Source organism: Camarhynchus parvulus, chromosome 1 (assembly GCF_901933205.1).
Source record: "Camarhynchus parvulus chromosome 1, STF_HiC, whole genome shotgun sequence".
Classification (NCBI taxonomy): domain Eukaryota; kingdom Metazoa; phylum Chordata; class Aves; order Passeriformes; family Thraupidae; genus Camarhynchus; species Camarhynchus parvulus.
The window spans coordinates 97590460-97610425 of NC_044571.1; the positions used below are offsets into that span (position 1 = coordinate 97590460).

The window sequence follows — 19966 nt, forward strand, 5'->3', positions numbered from 1 at the left end:
TGTTCCAGTTGAGAGGCTGCCACCTGCTCTCTGTGAGCAGCCTCGGAGAGGAAACGCTGCTGCCAGATCCCCGCAGCCACTGCACGTGCACCAAGGTAATTCACTGTAAAACACTCGCTTGGCATTTACCAGCTCAGCGTCTGAAGCGAGGAAAAAAATTTAAACTTGGCAGCAAACCTCACTTTGGTGGGTTTGCAACTTCAGCACACTGCTTATCTCTCAGCTTAAGAGCTTGCCAGAGTACTTTGCAACTCTATATAGGCCTTATAATAAAGGGAAAAAAGAGTTCACTGCCTACAAAAGCCAAGCGCCAGTGCAGCAGGACAGCAGCTCCTGTCTGCTGGGCTGTCCTGCTTTGGAAACTGGCTGTTTAATTCCACAAAAAAGTTGCTGACAGGATCCATCTGGAAAGCTGGTAGTGCTTGTTTGAGTAGTCAGTGAGAGAGACTAGTAGGTGGTATCTGCACAGCGAGCCATTTCAGCTCCTCAGTCCTGAGATAATCAGCTAGCACAGCTGAGGACACAACAAGCTCCAGCAAAACCCAGAATCAGTCATGGCTTCTGGGATGCAGCTGAGTTTCAGGAGCATGAGATTCTGGTTTATGAGGGTCACACTGCAGCAGTATAGCTCTGTACGTGTGGCTCCATGAGTTAGAAACTCCCCTCATTAAATAAATGAAGCTTGCCAGCTACACTTAATTCTTCTGCAATTAAAGCGAGCAGGTGAGCAACTAAAAATGAGACTTAAAAACCATACTCAAGAAAATTAAATGCAAAGAAAAGTTAAGAGAACTGTAAATGAAGTTGTGAATGTAAAGCAAAGAAACACAAAAATAATTTTTCTTGCAGTGCTAAGTTGGCCATATTACATGTGTGGCATCCTCCCTTCTTATCTTCCTTAGTAAATAGAAGCTTTCTCTATTAGAATTAATGCACAGAATAAACCAGACAAGCTGTGCTCCATGGCTGAGTTAGCATTGTGTTAATGCTTAGTAGAGTACACAGTAATTCAAGCAGTTAGTGTTTCATTTTACCATATACCACTGCCTCATCTACATATTTACTACTGTGCAATAAGTAAACATGATAATTCTTTATCATTTCCTTTGAAGCACTGTGTTTACTATGCGTGCTCAGAGCGCACTCCTCCCTGTTGTCATTAATTCAATTGTTCTTGCAGTCAAATTGAAAGTGAAACGAGGGAATTACTATTGGCTCCTAATCTTGCTTAGAACTCATTTATGTGACTGACAGCATAGATATCATTGAGGACTCCCAGGCACCTTCTACCTGAGAAAAGCAACAGGCTGCCCTTCCAAAATATGAATTTGTGTTCTTCAAGCTCAGTGTGATCTCTTTGAAACTGCCCATACCTGCAGTCAGCATGTTCCCACAACAGACTTACTCTGACTGTATAAATCTGTGCCTGAAGGGCAACAAAGGCCAAAAGCCATATAAAAACATGAAGCTAAGGAAGAGACCCTGCAGCCACAGTCCTGTGTCTCTAAAAAGCCACAATGGATCCCCCCCTAGGCTGGCTAAGGGTTTGATGGATTACACTCCTGCTCTGAATCAGCACCAGGAAGGGACCAGGCTTGTGTGAGCTCTGAGCTGGGCTGTGCCTCACAGGGCTGGGGTTTGCAGTGCAGAGCAGCCTTGCCACCGAGCTGTGGTGAGAGCAAACACTAATGGACCTTGCTGTGCTCTAGGAGAGAACAGCAGACTGGTACTTTCTTTCCTACCATCCAGCAGGGGATAAAACAAGCATTTGAAGCTGGTGGATCACTTTCCAGCCTCTTGCTCTCTCCCTCACAGTATGTGCTGTTGCACAGTAGCTGCTCAGAGCCACTTCAAACCTCCCCCCTGAAATAATCCTACAGACTGCACACGGTTAATGCCTCCCTCCTGCAGAAAAATTTGCTCAGAGAACAAATGGAAAATAATCAATGCTAATTTTACATTTTTCATTTCCAAGGCCAAATGACATCACATAAGTGAGTCATTATCAAAGCCTAAAATTCTCTTTGAGCCAGCACTTATCATGAATAAACTGCAAGTGCAGGCAGTCCTGTTACATAAATGCCACCAGTAGATTACATTTTTGAAAGCTGCAGAAATTTGCTAGTCTTAGTAATTTACTGATCCAAACTTACTTTCTTGGCTTTAATCCTGCCTTAAACAAAAGTTTCTGTAATTTATGATTCAGATGCTGATGAATGTTAATGGTAGTAACAACTAGATTTACTTACTGAAAACTTTGACTATCGTCGGCTCTTCGGAAACATCATCTTCTGTAACTAGCATACATACAAATCTCTTTTCATCACTGATTCTTGCATTCTTGATGGATAATGTATAGTTTTCTGAGAGACTCAACCTGTCCTTGTAGTCTGGTACATCATCATACTGTACATTTTTTTTTGTTGATGATCTGAAGGCAATAAATACTGGAGATCCATTTGGCATTTCCTATAATAAAAGGATAAACACCTCTATTTTGCATAAAACACTCATTTAAAAGTTCCTGAAAGTTTGCAATTGGTACAAACCTAAAATTAAAAAAATATCTGCAAACTATCAGATGGCTTTTTTTTTCCTGATGAATTTCGGCTGTACAGAGAAGAAATTCAGTGTTATAAGAGCTAGTTTAAGATTGCCACAGTACACATTGAGAATATCACCAGTAGAAATTATTTTAATCCTTTGGCTCAATCTCAGCATAGCAAAGGGCTTTTTCTGATAAAAGCTGGTGTTTTTGGCAGCACTTGCCAAAAACTTGTCTGTATGGAAAAATATTTGAAACAGAAGCATGTGCGAGCTAGTCTCAACAGCTCCAATTTCCTTTTTTTCATTGTTTCACATATTCCCACTGTTTATGTGGGATACTTAGACTCCATTTCAAATGCAGGATTTAGTCAGGCATAACTGGCTATTTTATTCTAAATTAGTTCTTAGCTTTTTTTTCCCCCTTTGTCTTTAAAGGACCCAAGAGCTTGTAGATGGGAATATACATACAATCAAATATTGCTAATTGCAAAGTATTGTTTTCTAGACATCCTTCTTATGCAGATGCCTTCCCAAGAAGGAATACAAATTTGATAGCCTTGCACAAATCCCTCATATTAAAAAAATATAATTTTTATGAAGGACAAAGTTAGACGTGCAGTTCTGCAGGATTTGATTCCTTCCTCCTTACACAAACACATGCACAGAGCAGGGACAGACAGTGTCTGCTTTTATTTAAAGAGAGGTGAAACACTGATTCTATCTTTATGTTCAGTATTGTGCTGGGTGCTGGAGAAGGTTTTAATTCTCTTTTATCCCTTATACCTTGCAGCACTGCTGTTAGTAGTGTTCCCAGCACAACACCTCAGCTGGACTGCAGAGTCCACAAAAAATGATGATGCTGTGACAAGATGAGTGGAGTCAGAGCTGGGCAGGGAGCAGGAGGCATCAGCTGCTTGTGAAGTTTAAATTCCCTTACAGTCTTTCTCCCTCTCCTACTTTTAACTCTTGGATTTGTCTAATGTTTGTCACACAGAAAACACTGTCTTGACTTGGTACTCCTGACAAGAAGCTGGCTATCAAGTGCAAATGAGCTCCTAATTCCTGCAGCCCACCCAGCTGCAAGCACACACAGACAGACATTGAAGTGAGCAGCAACTGCCATGTGCAAGTCTCCCAGTGCCTCCAGGTTCTTATCAAGAACCCAAATTGCTCCTCACAAGGGAGTAGAGAAGAAAACAGAGTTCATCCTTCTTCCAGTGAAATAATTACCTGATGAAAAAACCTAATCCAACCCTCTCTGTTGCCATGCTGTGAGCTGCCCTGGGAGAAAAGGTACCACTTTCCCTTGGTTGTGTGGGCTGTTAATTTCATACAACAGCAACTTAGATAGGCTTCTTTGTATGTTAGGTTTCATGTCCCTTTCCATTTAGAAGAAGCTGCAACATCTCCACTTGCTGTTTGGTACTTGACCAACACAGACAATCCAAATGCAATGGAAAGAGATAAAGTGTTTCATTTTTTCAGAATATCCTTGCACCTTCAGAGAGACGGACTTGTGTCTTCCCTAAAAAAGTCAGCAGACTGAAAAAGATACTGAAAAATGTAGGCACTCCATCTTCTGAATGCTTACGTGCAACAGTTTTACTGTCCCTTTTTGAGGAAACATTCTCCCCAAACTTTTGACTTAATTTCCTGAAAAGTGTTTGCAGGAAAAAAATTGAGTGGATGTGGGCTACAAAAGCTGCAAACCTGAAGATAAAAAGGAAGGAGCTAGGGGAGAATAGGACACCCCTCAACACTGGCAGATCATTCTCCTGTAAAAAAATAGGCTGGTGGATGCCATTTGCAAAAAGAGAGAGAATTATATAATTTTAAATCCACTAGAAATTATCTATTATTGCATGTACATTTCATTTGAGAAGAGGAAATTTAGATGAACTTCACAGAGGCAGGAAAACCATTTGTCTCAATAGAGTTTGAAAAGAAAAAGGGGTTTGGTATCCCAGCATTTTTATCCAGATATGCTACCAGATTTCCTTTACTTTGATACGGTGATCCTCCTTGTGACCTGGGATAGTGTTCATATACAGGAGAAATTCATCCTGCGGTGCTCCTACTGCAGGCTGACCAGCACACCTAGAGAGCACACATCTTTCTGCCCCTGTTCCCTGCCAGAAACAGCAGTGAAACCACCAGCAGTGCTCCCAAGGTCAGCTCTGCTCTCTTCTCTGCTGTGCATTGGGCACAACAAAGCCTGAAACAGATCCCAGTGACTGTCAGATCAACCAAAGATGGGGACAGTGCTTTTTCCCAGGGCTGGAGCATGCTCTGCTCCAGGCAGCCGACTTCAAAAGTGTTCAAATGTACAGCAATGGCTCTGTCAAGTGAGCAAGACACCATGGCATAACATGCCAGATCTCTAATACAGGTTGGCAGAGAGCTCCTGAATAATTATTTCTCTTGAACAATGAGATTAATTCCTCAAACCTCTAATCTACACTTGGCAGAAATTATACCGCTTGGAATCTTGCAGTCTCACAAACACAGGAATAAATGGCTTTGTATATGAGGCAGAAATCCTATCATTTGGAATCTTAAAATCTCTCACACACACACACACAAAATACACATCATCTTATAACAGCTCTAATAAATATAAAGATAAGATATACTTACATATTTCCATTTTCCAAACATAAGACCATCTGGTACTTCTAGAGGACAAGGCATAGTAATAGTGTCTCCATATATTGCATTTACTGTGTACAATCCCAGAGCTAGAGGAGAAACAGAAGAGAGGAAACAATTTTAAGTGTTTTCTTGAATTCCCATCCTCAAACCTATAACAAAACAGAATTCCTATCACTAAATTTGTTAAGTGAATGTTGTGATCTTTTTGGACCCATGCTTCCTGCCAGAGTGAATGGGAGCCAAGTGGATTTCCAAACAGGACTGCACATGCTCAATCAGATGTATATCTACACTTCAATCAGGATTGTCTCAAACTTAAAATGTACAAAGGGAAAATCCCTAAACCTTTATTTTCTTCATCTGAAAAAAAAAAAGCCTGGAGAGGTTGCATTGCAACACAATATTGTGAGGAAGCCGGCAAAGAAATTATACTCTGCTGTATAACATTTAAAACATAGGAAATGATGACAGAAAAGGGAATGATGATACTAAAATATGTTCCCTAAAACCTGGGGCGGGGGGGGGGGAACAAGCAAAAAAAAAAAAACAAAACAAGAAAAACTAGTCTGCACATTTAGATTTTGGAAAAATGAAGTGAAATGCTTCAATGAATTATTTAAGAACAGCTCTTTTGGAAACCTCAGCACAATGTTATTGTGCTAATGCATATAAATTTACAGAATAGAACCGACCCACTTATTTTCATTGTCTGAAACATGTGAATTGAACAAAAACAACAGACCCTAAAGTGATGAAATGATGAAATGCAAGGAAGCTTAAAGGGGGAGATGTTACAGCTTGGTGCATTTGCTACAATGCAACTTTGCTCTTCCTTTCCTTCAGCTGCCTCTCGTTTGCTGCTCCTTGTACTGGAGACAGGTTTTGCTTCTAGTGCTTGCCCAGAGAGTGTGCTGCCTGTCTGCTTTCACCCACACATCTGCAACTTCTGTCAGATTCTTTGCCCAGAGATTCAGGATCTCCCCTTTTGCTGTCTCTTCATTTGCAACTATAGCTTAAGGGCTTTAAGAGAGTGAAGTAAGATACTGGTGATGTAGTCAGGTGTTTCTGAGGAAAATCATCCATTCTGCTAGAAACATTAATTTTTGGGAGATTCAGCCCTTCCTTTCTATAGCTAGGAAAAGAAACATGCACCTCCAAAGACCTGAGCCACAGACCTCTTTGCTTTTCCAAGTCCTAAGACTGCTGCCTGGAGGACCTGACAATTATATAGAGTGCATAGAGGCACTCAATAGAGAGGTTTTTCCAAGGGATTATTTTTTGTTTTACAGAAAATCGTGCCTTTTCAAAGAGGCAAACACTGAATTCTTTGCCTGCAATTTAAACTAGAAAGACCCCAGAGCATTTTTCTTGCGTGCGGACTTCAGAGCTCACTGTTAACATCAACTTGTATTTATCACGTGTATCAGAGTGACAAATGAGGCTGTGGGGCTTGTGCCGTATGATATTGAACAAAGAAACAGTATTGCAAAATCTTTCCTTAGAGAAGCTACAGTCTGGATGGCACCACATCATTAAGGCAGAAAAGCAGGCTGGAGCTTAATGGATTAAAGGAACACAGGAGATAACAGGCACCACTACCCACACTTAAACTTTCTTTCCTTCACTCACCTCCCTTTCAACTAAAGCACTGGTAATCTTTCTGATTCTTACCTAATTAGTCACAAACATGCTTTAGATGCATTATTCACACTGTAAGGACTGTGTGAATTTTACTCTAGTTTTCTATGTGGTTCATGGAGACCAGTTGCTTTCTAAATGACAATAGCAGTCATTCCACTAGGTGGTGCTGAGTAAGAGCAATCTTTAAAAAAAAAAAAAAATTAAAAGATCAGATAACTTCAATTTCATGGAAACAGAAGCAATGTTTTACAATATCAAGCTATAAATGGAAGTAAAATTCAAAGCTGGAATAAATTGTTCCCTTGGTCCTTCTTGCACTCATCTTCATTCTGATCACCAGGAGGGGGGCAATCCTAATTTTCATTTTTTTGCTACAGCTAGAAAAAGCTGTCCTTTTTGTCCTTTTTTGGTTCACTCCCATGGGAGCAAAATTACAACAGTCTTGTAAATATATATTCAATGAGTAAACTGGTTAGTACCTTTCAAATTCCAGCTAAGTGTCATTTAGTAATTTGAAATCTGTAATAGCATTTGGCATCACATGGATAACCAACAACTGCTCCTCTGGTATGAGATACTCTTTGGTATTAGGGGAAATACTCCCTGTCATTAGAGGAAAACAAAATGATCCCCTAGGATCTGAAATGCTGCTCTCTTCTAGACACCCATTTAGCCCCTGCAGAATTGCTAAGGTAGCAAGTATACACTACTGAAGACTCAACAAACAGCCCATGAGGGTGAATGAAAATGTTTCTGGAGAAACTCTACAGCATTCAGAATAAGTAATTGGTGATTGGCCTGATAAAGGGAAAGACTGACTTCTGATTTTAGAACTCTTTCAGCTGAAAGGCATTTCTTAAAATGGACAAATTCATGACTTGACATAAATTCTGCCTATACTAAAATCACACATTTTTCCATGAATTTGTTAACACAGAACCAGAAAGACAGAGGTTTTACTTTGAATACAGAGAAACAGTCCTTGCAAGGATGAAAAAAGTACTCCTGCAAAATATTCCCGTCGTATTTCTGTAGCAACAGATCTAGCACATTGAAGGAGTGCAAATTAATTGGATAACTGCAAATTTTCACCACAGTAACTGCAGTAATCTCCACAAAATGACCCTACCAACCTACACATTTAAGAAAAAAAAAAAAACAAACACTTCAACAGAATTGGAAGTTCCTTTCTCTGTTGCTATTAGACATATTTGCAAAATGGTGGGACGAAGAGGAGAAGAGAATGATTGCTTAATGATATAACAGTGCTTACCACCAACCATCGTATTGTCAGACCTCTTTACATAATTTCCAGCTCATTCTAAGAAAAAGAAAATGAAAGCAGGATCTACAAATATGTAACAAATTGCTCCATGCCCTAACACGGTGCAGGGTCAATGTCAGGGCCCTCATTTCTCATTACCTCTGCAGGAGGGCGCAAAGGCGACCACAGGGAATTGCACTACGTCACCAGACACCATGTCCTGCCTCGCTCTATTTCTGGTGCACCTTTCTGTGGCTAATTAAGAGCTCAGCCAGCCTCCCTACGTGATTTTCAGATGTTGTCTTCTAAAACTGAGCTAGTGCTGTGAATAACACCACTAATTCAGAGGCAGGATCTTGTCTCACGTACACTGAGAGCAGCTCTACCTGCTAGGTCTGAACTACACTACTTTCCTTCCAATTCTTTACATACATAAGAGGCTTGAGAAGGCTGAGATTTACTTCATTTCCCTCTCTTTGATCCGGTGCTGAAGAAACTCTGAGCCAGATGAGACCCTTCCACAGAGGTTAGAACACGGAAGAAAGCAGCAGCTTCATGAGGTATGATGGCTCAGAGAAAGATCCCTGCAGGACAGTGGTAAATTGAGATGACATAGCTATTGATGCTTTTAATTGGAGTATTTTCTATGCCCCTATGACAGTGCTAACTGCATCCTTCTTTGTCCTATTCTCTGCCTGTGTTTCACAAGGCAAGAACCAAACAGTACTCACATCTTCAAGGGACAAAACAAAAATCTTGAACAGAATTTTAAATGCAGAGAAGGTGCTGTTGTTATTTTAGATCCTCACCAAAAGTATGAGGCAGGTCATATTTTAGAGCAATTATTACTTTTAAATCAAGAAGATCATATAGGAGGAATGCATAGAAGGTGAGTAAAAAAAAAAGAGATTAGGAAGCTGATATTTCCCCAAGGAAATAACAAAAGCAGCCATGTTTTCCCCCTCTACCTTCTGTTCGCAATACTAAAACAACTTCTTGCCACAAACACATCTCCTAAGTGCTTAAGAGTAGTATTTTTGGGACAAATGTAAGACAGAACAAGAGCTGTTCAAACACCCTCTAGATGCAAGCTCCATGTGAGACTACAAGCCTGTACCTGAAAGGTGACTAACTAGCACAGGTACTGCCCAGGACTCTGCACTGCCATGCACAGCAGGGCGAGTCTGGGGAGCTGAACCTCCATTCACTGACTTAAATGATGTTTTACATCTACAAAAATGTCCCGTATTTTCCTTTGCACCTAATTTTTTACTGCTGATGCTTCTGCCCTGGCAGGTTCAGCAGTGCTGCTTTTTATTACACTTTCTGGACCCAAGGAGCAAACTCTCATTACTAGAGAACAGCAGGACATGCTGGCTGCTCTGGTTCTTTGCAGCAATCAGCAGCATGAAGCAGGGGAGGTCAATTAGCAGCTTCTGCAATGGCAGTGTCCAAACTCAAGAGCTATTATGTCTATTTAGCACCTACCTCAGAAATAGTAGTTAACTACTTTGGAAACTCTACATTAGGATTAACACTCCAAATCTTTTCTTGAGGCATTAGCCCTCCCATCTTTTCTCCAGGTAGCCCAGACTAGCCTGTACTAAATATAATCTGGGAGGTTATAAAGCTTTGCCTCATGAAATAAATATTTTATTAAGTTACTTGCTATTTTTCTTTCTGCTCTCCACTTCCTAAAGGGATTTCAGCTACATAGGCACACACACAGGTCGACTGGGCACCCACTTAGCTATTAGCATAAATGGCTGGTACTGACCTAAATGATTTCTTTTAGGAAACATCAGTGTTTCACAAAACCATTACATGTTCTTAAGATTGGGATGGCACCTTTTAGAATCACAGAACCATTTAGGTTGGAAAAGACCCTTTAGGTGATTCAGTCCAACTGTAAACCTAATGCTGCCAGACCCACCACTCAACTATGTCCCTAAGCCTTTTAAAGACCTTCAGGGATGATGACTCAACCCCTTTCCTGGGCAGCCTGTTGCAGGGCATGACAGTCCTCTTGGTAGAGACATTTTTCCTAACAGCCAATCTAAATGTCCCCTACTGCAACCTAAGGCCATTTCTTGACTCCCATCTCACTACAATCTACTTTTAGGTAGCTGTGAGAGAGTGATAAGCCTCCTAGTTTCCAGACTAAACAGCTCAGCTCCCTCAGCCACTCATCACAGGACTCATTCTCTACACCCTTCACCAGCCTAATCACTCCTCATTGAACATGCTTTTATTAAAAGTATTTTTTTTGTTTTTTTAAAGACAAAGCAGTATACGAATGACAGTTGGGTGTTGGTACAATACAAAAATGTATTAGAAAAAAACTCCCCTGCTTTGGATGTGACAAGACTTGACAACAGGTGTTTACTGTCCCAACTGTTGATACTTGATAACGCCTTAAAGCAGGTTTTAACATGGGAAAGTATTTTTCATTTAATTAAAAGCACTATTCAGAGAAAAAAAAATTAAGAGAGTTTACAAAATCACAGATTGATTGAGGTTGGAAGGGACATCTGGAGGCAACTGGTCCAACCACCCTGCTCAAGCAGGGCAATCTACAGCCCTGACCTACAGCTGTCCAGGACCCCATCCAGATGGCTTTTGCACATCTCCGAGGAAGAAGACACCAGAGCCTCCCTGGGCAGCCTGTGCCAGTGATCAGTCACCCTCACAAGAAAAAAGTGTTTCCTGATGTTCAGAGTAACAGCCTGTGCTTCAGATTGTGCCCACTGCATCTTGTCTTGTCACTGGGCATCACTGAGAAGATCCTGTCTATGTGTTCCCCTGCGCCTTCCCCTCTCCAGGCTGACCAGTCCCAGCCCTCTCAGCTTTATCCTACAGGAGAGGTGATCCAGGGGCCCTTCCCTGGACTCTCTCCGGAATGCCCATGTCTCTCACACTACAGGGCTCAGAAAGGGACATACTGCTCCAGGCGTGGCCTTGCTAGCAGAGAGCAGAGGGGAAGGATCACCTCCCACAGCCTGCCAGCAGTACTTGCCTAATGCAGCTCAGAATCTAATTAGCCATCTTTGTGCAAGGGTACATCACTGGCTCCCGTTCAGCTCTGTGTCTTCCAAATCATCTTCTCTCCAGAGCTGCTTTCCAGGCTCCATGGACTCCTCAGGTAGGGCTCAACTTTCAACTACTCCTTCTCCCTCTCTTTCCATTGCCTGGCAAAGTCAGGCAATTTATCAGTAAGTCATTTAGTAGGCTTTCAAGACTTTCACAATAGCGGAAGAAGGCCATATGCAGCAAACATGTCATGCACCTTTTATTTCACCACCTGTGCCCGATAAAATCAGTTGAAAAACACAACAAAACCTATATTTTTTTTTTTTTTCTGAGCCACAACAGCCGGGGAGGCAAACAGCACCCAGCTGCCATTTTCTCAACAAGCTCGTCCTTGTGATCCAGCCTGCTCTGCTGAGAACAAGCCTCTCCACATGAGCTACAACAGGCAGTCCTATGCACAGCTCACACACTGCTCATTAATTTTCTGACATAGCACAGAAAACACAAGATACACTCCAGGATGTCAAAATACTGTTAAAAAAAAAAAAAAAAAAAAAAAAAAGCTCATGTTATCAAAACTCACAAGTAAGATATCCCTCATTTCAGCTAGATGGGTATAATAACTTGTATGCTGGGCATGAAAATAAGGAAGCAGGGCAAACACTTCCAAGAAAATTCAAACAGTGATGATCTTCACAGTACAAATATGATTAAAAACAAAGGTGCATGCGCTTGTTAATATGTTATCTGATACAGGTTATATAAACAACGTATTGTTTCTTATCTCTACCTATTCAAATAGTGAAATAAACCCACACAAGAGCAACTAGCTCGTCAAAAGGACCATTAGTTGCAAAGAATTATCAAAAGTATCCAAGAGGGAAACTAATTGTACATAAACATATACACCAGTATTTAATGCACCAAACACTTTTAAAGCAACATAACAGAACTTGCTGAAGGGTTTCTTATACTTTATCACAGTATTCCTTTAATTAGTTTCAACCCTGAATAATATTAGAAGCCAGGCAATTTTAACACCAAAGGAAAAAAATCCTTTTTCAACTTATAAGCACTGATGGAACAGACAGCAATTACCCTTCAGAATACAGACCGCTGACTTGAGCTCTTTGAAGCTGTGAAGTTAACTTGCACATTTGGGACTGGTTTTGGTTTGTTTTAGGGCTTTTTTTGGTGGCAGGGGGAAGAGTAAGAGGGAAGGAAAAGGAAAAGATCCAGCTGAAAACCTGGTTGTGACTCTGGAAGATGTTGAGCTGCTTTTGACAAGCTTGTCAGATAAACACTTCCTTAACTCCAGTGGCACAAGCAGCCAAACTCACACATACAGGAGCACTTATGTACTTGACACTGATTTTGGCAAGTACTTGAGCAGGCTAGAGAAATGGGGCTTGGCACCCAATGACATTAAGGCACTGGACAGTCCACACCACGAAACAGGCAGGCTATTTAAAGCTAAAGAGATACTGAAAGCATCAGAGAGTAGGCATTAAATGTCAGCAGAATTCAGCTATCATTACCCTACACCAGCATTAAGTGTGTTTAAAACACAGTTTTTCTCCATGAATGAAGAAAAAAAATCCTGAAGGAAACATGTCAGCTCTTCAGACATCATCTTTCTTGTGAATACTAACAATTACACCTTTCTAATACCATATAAAACAAGTGTTTTCCTTATCAATACAAAGAAATGAGCTATAATTAGAAACTAGCTGAAACAACTTGTCCCATCTGACCAAGGGTACATGGGCTCCACCACCTAAATCAATGAAGAAATCCTCAGCCCACTTCTTCAAGAGGACAGAGGTCATTGCATGCCTCTCACTGGTTCTTTCCTCTATAGTTTAGCCAGTCCTGAATGGCAGGGATGGACAGTTTTCCTATACGTGCATGTAGTTTGGCTTTCTGTGTAACCTTAAGTGTGAGCTCTAGGCTGAGCCTCCATGAGTTTAGGTCCAAAATCTCATGGAGCACTTGAACCAGAATTTTTGAAGTCCTACATGGTGACCATATAGAGCTCTGAGTACTGTGTGCCTATTCACAAACCAAACTACTCAACTATTTTTTATTTTACTGAGAGCTACTTCTGTTCCAAGATCTCAAAATATCCAGCTGTTTCAGTATTTTGGTCACTTTTTTTCCCCGCTTCCCAAACCAAAAAACAGCTTTCCATCTCTATGCTCCTTTTCTGTAAATGATTTTTATGCAGCCTGATTTGAAACTACTTTAGCAGAAGCTTTTGGGAAGATTGAGGGAAATTTCTCTGCAACACAGAGGTTTTAGAAAGTTATGTCCTTCCAAGAGCAGATGGTTGTGTGGTGGATACTACAGTGCATAGTTTACAGGGATTATCATCACTGCAAGCTTTACCCTATAGTGAGGTTCACACTGAGCATTTCCCTGAACATCTTCTGTCATCATCATTGCTAAAGCACTACGCTGGAGAACATACAAAAAAAAAGCTTTTCATTTTGAATGCACCCAAACACCTAGATTGCATCTAAATAATGATGACTAATAATCTTTTGTCAGCTTAGTAACTTCAAATATTACATATAAAGCAATAACTATGACATTTTCCAGATCATAATCATGAAAAGTTTCTAGAATTTTTGATAGGTATGCAAAAGAAATTTGCACATAGTCATACTCCTTTAAAGCGTGAATGGCCATCATAAAATGCATTATCATTGTCATTTAAAGTAAAATAGATACTGCTTTCAAGTCAGCACAGCTTTCAAATGACATAAAAGAGCTGTTCCTAGCATTACCCTCTGCAAAGCTGGAGACTAAATGAGCAGTTCAAAGCTCAGTAACTGATGCAAAATGCTACTGCAAAATGAACTACTTGTGTCAGCACATCAACCTTTCTACCACACCAGCTCAGCCTCGCTCCAGTGCCCAGCTCCACGAAGACAAAGGAAACTGCTAAGTCCAACAGCTCTGAAATGGGACCAGAAAAGCTCCACTTTTTAATCCTCTCCCTTTTAAATCAGGAAGGCTCCAAAATCTGCTAAAGAACTGCAAGGAAAACCCATGAAAGCCACCAACGCCTTTGTAGCACGTGGGCTTTGTTACAGCAAGATTTTCCTTCCAAAGAAGAAGACCTAAGCTTCTTTTCCCAAACCACCACTCCAAAACATCACCTGTGATTTCAGTGGCCTTCTAATCACAGTATTTTATGGAAGCCCTAGCTTTTGGCTCAGAATTATCTAATGCTGTTTCTGGATTCAGTGCTAATCCCAAATCAGTCATATTTGCAGATTTAAATTTTCAAGTCCTTTGAGTAAATCTTACATATTTAAAAGAAGTTACATACATAGTAATGTTGCTGTGAATAGAAAAAAAAAAAGCAGTGTAATTCCAAGTAAATATGTACAAATTAGATTTAAGGAATACACAACTACCAACTAAGAAATGCTTGAATTAGCATAACACTAACAAAGACAACATTTCCACAAGATCCAGGTGGAACCACATCAGAAGACATGCTCAACATTGGCAAATTGGGGTCAGCATCGGAAAACCTAGCTACAACTTTTATGAGCACCATACAGTAGGAAAAAAGTTCTTTCCCACAGCCAATGCTGCAACTGAAAGACCACAGTTAATGATTTACTTTTGTGCAATTTTTTACAAAACATTGCTTAGGATAGTCCCCATAATTCAGAGGAAGAAATAAAATCACTAATATATCTTCTTACAAATACTTCTGCTCAAGATGTAGCCATGACTAAAGGAACTACGACCAATTTGTTTTTAAGACACTAAAAATTTGAGAATAGTTTATTAAAATAGTTACTGACATATGGTGTGATTTTTTACGAGTGGTCAGGCACATCTGCCAGGGAAGTGAGTTATAGCTTACTAAAGGCTGATGATACAAGCTATCTGCCAAGAGATGAGAAGCAAATGTGACTCAGAGAACAGTTTCTGAGTCAATACTGCAAAGAATTTTTACTTTAAAGGGTATACCTAATTAGGCGAAATGGGATCAACAAAGCCTTTGTGGCTTGGTGAAACGTCTCACTGTTTCTGAGGTTAACCCCTGCCTGCTCCTGAAGCATACTTCTGATGTGCTTCTCAGTTGCACTTCTAAAGCACTTCTCCGTTTGTTAAAACTACTCAAATTGGTTTTTATTTTCTCATTATGCTAGTCAGCAATGCTGATGTGTATTCAAAAACTTGAAGGGACTTAAAAGTTTCTACTAAGTACAATAAAACCTGCAGTTCAAAAACAATTGCCTAAAAATCACCATTATATTCTTCCATTCTTCCCTTTTTCCTTATTAAAAAAATCAATAGACAACATATTAAAAAAATATTTGTCCTTCTTGTTTCTTCATGACTTGATATTGACAGTATAGATTATAATGAACTTCTTGCTAGGGAAAGCTGAGTAACAATTTATATTTTAGAAAATATGAACTTTCCAAAACATACATATATTTCATATACTTATTTAAGCTTGAACAAAGAACAAAATCAAAGTACCATAAAGCAAATAATACTGCAAAGTATGAGGGAAGAAAAATATCACTGACCCCTCTAGTTAATAGTAAATAAATGCAGTGGACAAAAAATTAGGAATTAGGGGAAAAAGAAGCCAAGTAACACAAAAAATTAGAAAAAGGGATGTAGTTAATGCCACCAGAGTCCTCCTATGCAAAGAAAACTCAACAGCAAACAACTTTTCTCATCTTCTAAGAACTTTCCTCCTGTGAGTAGTGTCCTTTCTGCCCACAGTCAGAAGGAACAGGCACTTACTTACCTTCCACCCATCTAAGGTCTTTCCAAGCTGAAAATTAGTGGCTGCCAGGTTCCAGCAATGTAATTTTTTTTAATCATGCCTGTTGCCCCTCTACTTCAAATCATGATCTTCTCTGTCAAGGAATCCTAAAACACAGGAAGAGTCCAGATCTCTCCTATTGACTGTTCCAGGTCTGCAAACGTACCTCTCTCCATCATCTGCACTGTGGGTGCACCTGGGCCTCTCTTCACTCATGCAGAACCACCCTAAGGTGTCCCCAGCCTCTGCCGCTATAGCCTCACTATCTGCTGTATCACCTCTGCAATAAACAGCGTTCCCAGCAAGCAGAGAAGACCCCATGGGGAGAAGCCATGACTTTTTGTTTCTCTTGGTCAGTGCTCTGAAACACTTGCAAAAGATTCAGCTGTATTCTGTACATTCCAATAAGTAAGAAGTAAAATATTTGGTGAATGTAAGTTTGATAGGGGACTCACAGAGCACTGACACTCTGCCAAGATGGGCATCCAAAATTGCACATCCAATACTGTGTATCACAGAAAAGTGTTTTTCCTGCCTGCTCTTTATCAAGGCTGTAGGGTCCGCAGCTAATTAACAAACTATGTCCTTGCCTTACTGCAGTCACACTTTTACCAGACCTGCTGCTCACTGACTTTAGCAGTTATTCCCAAAGAAATCAGCTAGATTTCATGACAGAGAAAATAACAACCTGTGACCGAAATCTGTATAATGTGTACAGAATAGTTTTTTCAGTGAATGAGCTTCATTTACTTGTGGTGAAAACCACGCAGTAATCACCTCAAAACAAAAAAGCCAAGCAAACAAACAAACAAACAAAAAAAAAAGGCCAAAACCTTACAGAAGATACAACTTCAGAGGGCACAGATGAAGGACAGATTTATCCTTCCATGACACTGAGTGGGTGAGAAAAGCTGTACATGCTTTCAAGAGAACTTGCTGGACAGACACCCTGCAGCTGACAACAGGCTTTTGGCTGCTCTTTTTTCCAGCTGCTTTCCCTACTGATAAGGGAGAGGAGAGAGCAGGGCAGATGAGATGAATGTAGCCTCGCCAAATCATCCACAGGTCTTTGTTACCTGGAAACCAGAGCTATCATTTCACTGATAGCACAACAACGGAGGTGTGGAAGGGGAAAAGCTCATTGAAAGTATAATGCTATAAATCCTTATGGTTTATGCTAAACTAAGTGACTGAGAGCTCCTCTGTGGTTCTCTTTAGATTTAATGGGCTCCTCACAGACAGTTTTTTAAATTTCATGGATGCCTGTAGCCAGCCTCGGTATTGGCAACAGCCTCCTGCCTTAGGAGGATGAGCTGAAGCAGATGTGCACTTTCACCAGCAGGAGAAATCAACACCACCTTAATTTCTGAAAGTTTGTCCTTGCCTGCCTTTCTTAACCAGTACACTGAAAACTCACAGGTGTGCCAAGAGCAAAAATTGCAAGCAATATATAAAACCAAATATATAAACACAAAGTTTATACAGACTCTTATTCAATGGAGAAATGTAGACACATGGATATGGAGGTATCTGAGGCTGGTGTGACTTCAGTGCCCATCATGTCCACTTGTGGATGTTACTGACATGTGTGAGGGTAGGAAATGCTGCCAAGTGTCACGTTCTGCTTCCACCGCATATGAATTTACATTTCTATGTGCATATACAAACTAGCATCTGATGTGCTATCACTTTTCTGCTTTGCATGAATTGTTAATTTTTTTACAAAAAACCCCCCAAACCATTGCTTAATATAATTCTGCATATAAAAAACAATGCTGGAGAGGAGCACAAAACAGCAGCTCAAATCTGGTGGATGCAGTCACAGCTTACAGTGAATTTCCAATATAATATAACATTGGAAGCTATAGGTACTGTCCAGTTATTGAACAACTTGCTCTAAGTCTCAGCTGCCCTCTGGAGAAAACCATGAAAGGTTAGACTATGCAAAGCATGATTCCTATTAATGCTTTAAGTTAATATAGGAGTTACTTCCTAGAATTTTAATACCTAGTTATTGCCTTCTGCAAATACAGTGCTGCTGAAAAGCAGCAGGATGCATTGCAAAGCCTGTATGTTGACCCAAAAAGGGAGTTACTTTCAGTGTGTGAAAACAGCAGTCACAAAGAAGTTTAATCTTTCAAACATTTATGCACATATTTATCTTCAAGAACAAGTAGTGCCACTGCATGAGGATGAAGGCACAAGACATCAGCATAGCTACTAGAAAACTGTTGTGTTGACTAGGCTTCCTCCCCTACTGTAATAAATCTTGTGGTAGCACCCTGAAAGTCCAGGACCCTATTTGTAAGACAGAGACACAATCAAATGATTTCTAGGGATTCAGCCCAGACCAACTTTATGTAGACCACTTCAGGACCCCCATGGAGTCACTTCCAGAGCATAACCCCGGCTCAACAGAACGCCCCAGCTCCAGGTTTGTGCCTATGCCACCAATAAGACCTGCTATGTGGTTTGCAGGAAGAGAGAAACTTTGACTGCCTGGGTAATACGCTATGCTGGCTTTAGGGAATGTGTTTTCTGCACTCACCTCACATCAACACAGTTCAGGACACTGAACAGCAGTATCAGAAATGATAGAAACTGCACAGGCTCTGGTGCTTGTAACTTCAGATTTTGATCTGAATGGCCAAGTACACAACAATTCCCGCAGAGTAGCCCACCTCAGATGCACGGCTTTCAGTGCAGAGTGACTACATTTATGCTGTCACTGAAACTCTCTGTAAACACCAATCTTGGTGTGCAAGTCACTGCCTCCTCTATACACCTGTCAGAAACTCTGCAGAGAAGGCAGCCGTGTTTTAGTCAGCATGACAGCTGCTACAGTGCATCATGCTCCTGTAAACTGCCTTAATGCCCAGCTGCACTTTTAAGTACATTTGAACATCTCACTTTGACCTACACATGTGGGCCATAATCACCAATTTCCCTGTCTAGGTACTGCTGCCCATATCACCACTTGCTCCTGAGCAGGAACACAGAGGATGGGTCTCTGGAGTTATTTTGATTTGTGGCAGGAGCTTTTACCTGTACAGCGCCAGTTATCCATTTTTTGACACTAATTATGTACTCAGAGAATGACCATCTTGCAGCCATCGTAGACAAGGTGCTTGCTATGTAGGCCATATGTGGGCAAAGCACACAAGCTACTGCAACCCTTGGCTGAAGCAGATCCTGTCCTGAAGAGCAGAACCTTCATGTGCACCTGCAGTGCTGTGAAGTGAGAGGTACCTCACTTCTCTCCTGAGAGCACTGCTGTGTTTCCTGCAGAGGAACAGCATTCACATGGGGTCTGTGGGTATTGCTTCAGCTCTTGCTCAGTTGAAAGCATCCCTAAGTCAGTCAGTTGCAAGCTGTCCTGCTGTGCTGTGGAGATAAAGCCATCATGTCCAAGGGAATTCCTAGACCACCATCACCTACAGCCCTCCCAAACCACCACTCTGTAGCCTAAGGAATAAAACAATGCTGCATACCTGGCAGAAAACATTCCTGAAAGGCAAAAACAATCTTACAGCTACACCAAGCCATCTCTGACCATCTGGAGGTGTGGTAGGATGGCTCAGTGGGTCAAAGAATCTGACCCCCAAAGGAAAAAACTTTGTCTTCTGTGAGGATGCAGAACATCTTTAATCATCTCCAGCTTCTGTAAAAACATGCACTAATTAGCACAAATATTTTAAAAAATGCTCCTATACATAATAATTCTAAAGACAACCTGAAAACTAATTAATAGTTCTGGAATCCTTTTTTTTTTTCCTCTTTCTGGAGCACCATCTGGTGCCCTTCCTAAAATACCAAGGCTAGAGAATTATTTATGTGAGCTTTGACCACGTCTGAACAGCTCACAGAATGATGTATGTTTTTAATGCCCTGATACTGACAACAAGCCTTTTTTCTCTAAATTAATGGGAAACAAGTGTTGCACAGTGAAGATAAAAGTGACTTTGTGAAGTTTTTTGTCTTTAGAAGTTGCCTTTTGTAATAGATGAGGGTCTTTGCAGAAATGT

At 40.7% G+C, this 19966-nt stretch overlaps 1 protein-coding gene across 1 annotated transcript in view; it reads right to left on the reverse strand.

The window, feature by feature from the left end:
• Window positions 1-19966, reverse strand: part of ALCAM (activated leukocyte cell adhesion molecule) — a 113768-nt gene that overhangs the window by 29387 nt on the left and 64415 nt on the right. The window contains exons 2-3 of the mRNA XM_030952741.1: window positions 5185-5285; window positions 2250-2469 (exon numbers count right to left, since the gene is read on the reverse strand). Of these exons, the coding sequence (XP_030808601.1) occupies window positions 2250-2469; window positions 5185-5238 (274 nt within the window). The 5' untranslated portion in view covers window positions 5239-5285. The remainder of the gene's footprint in view (window positions 1-2249; window positions 2470-5184; window positions 5286-19966) is intronic.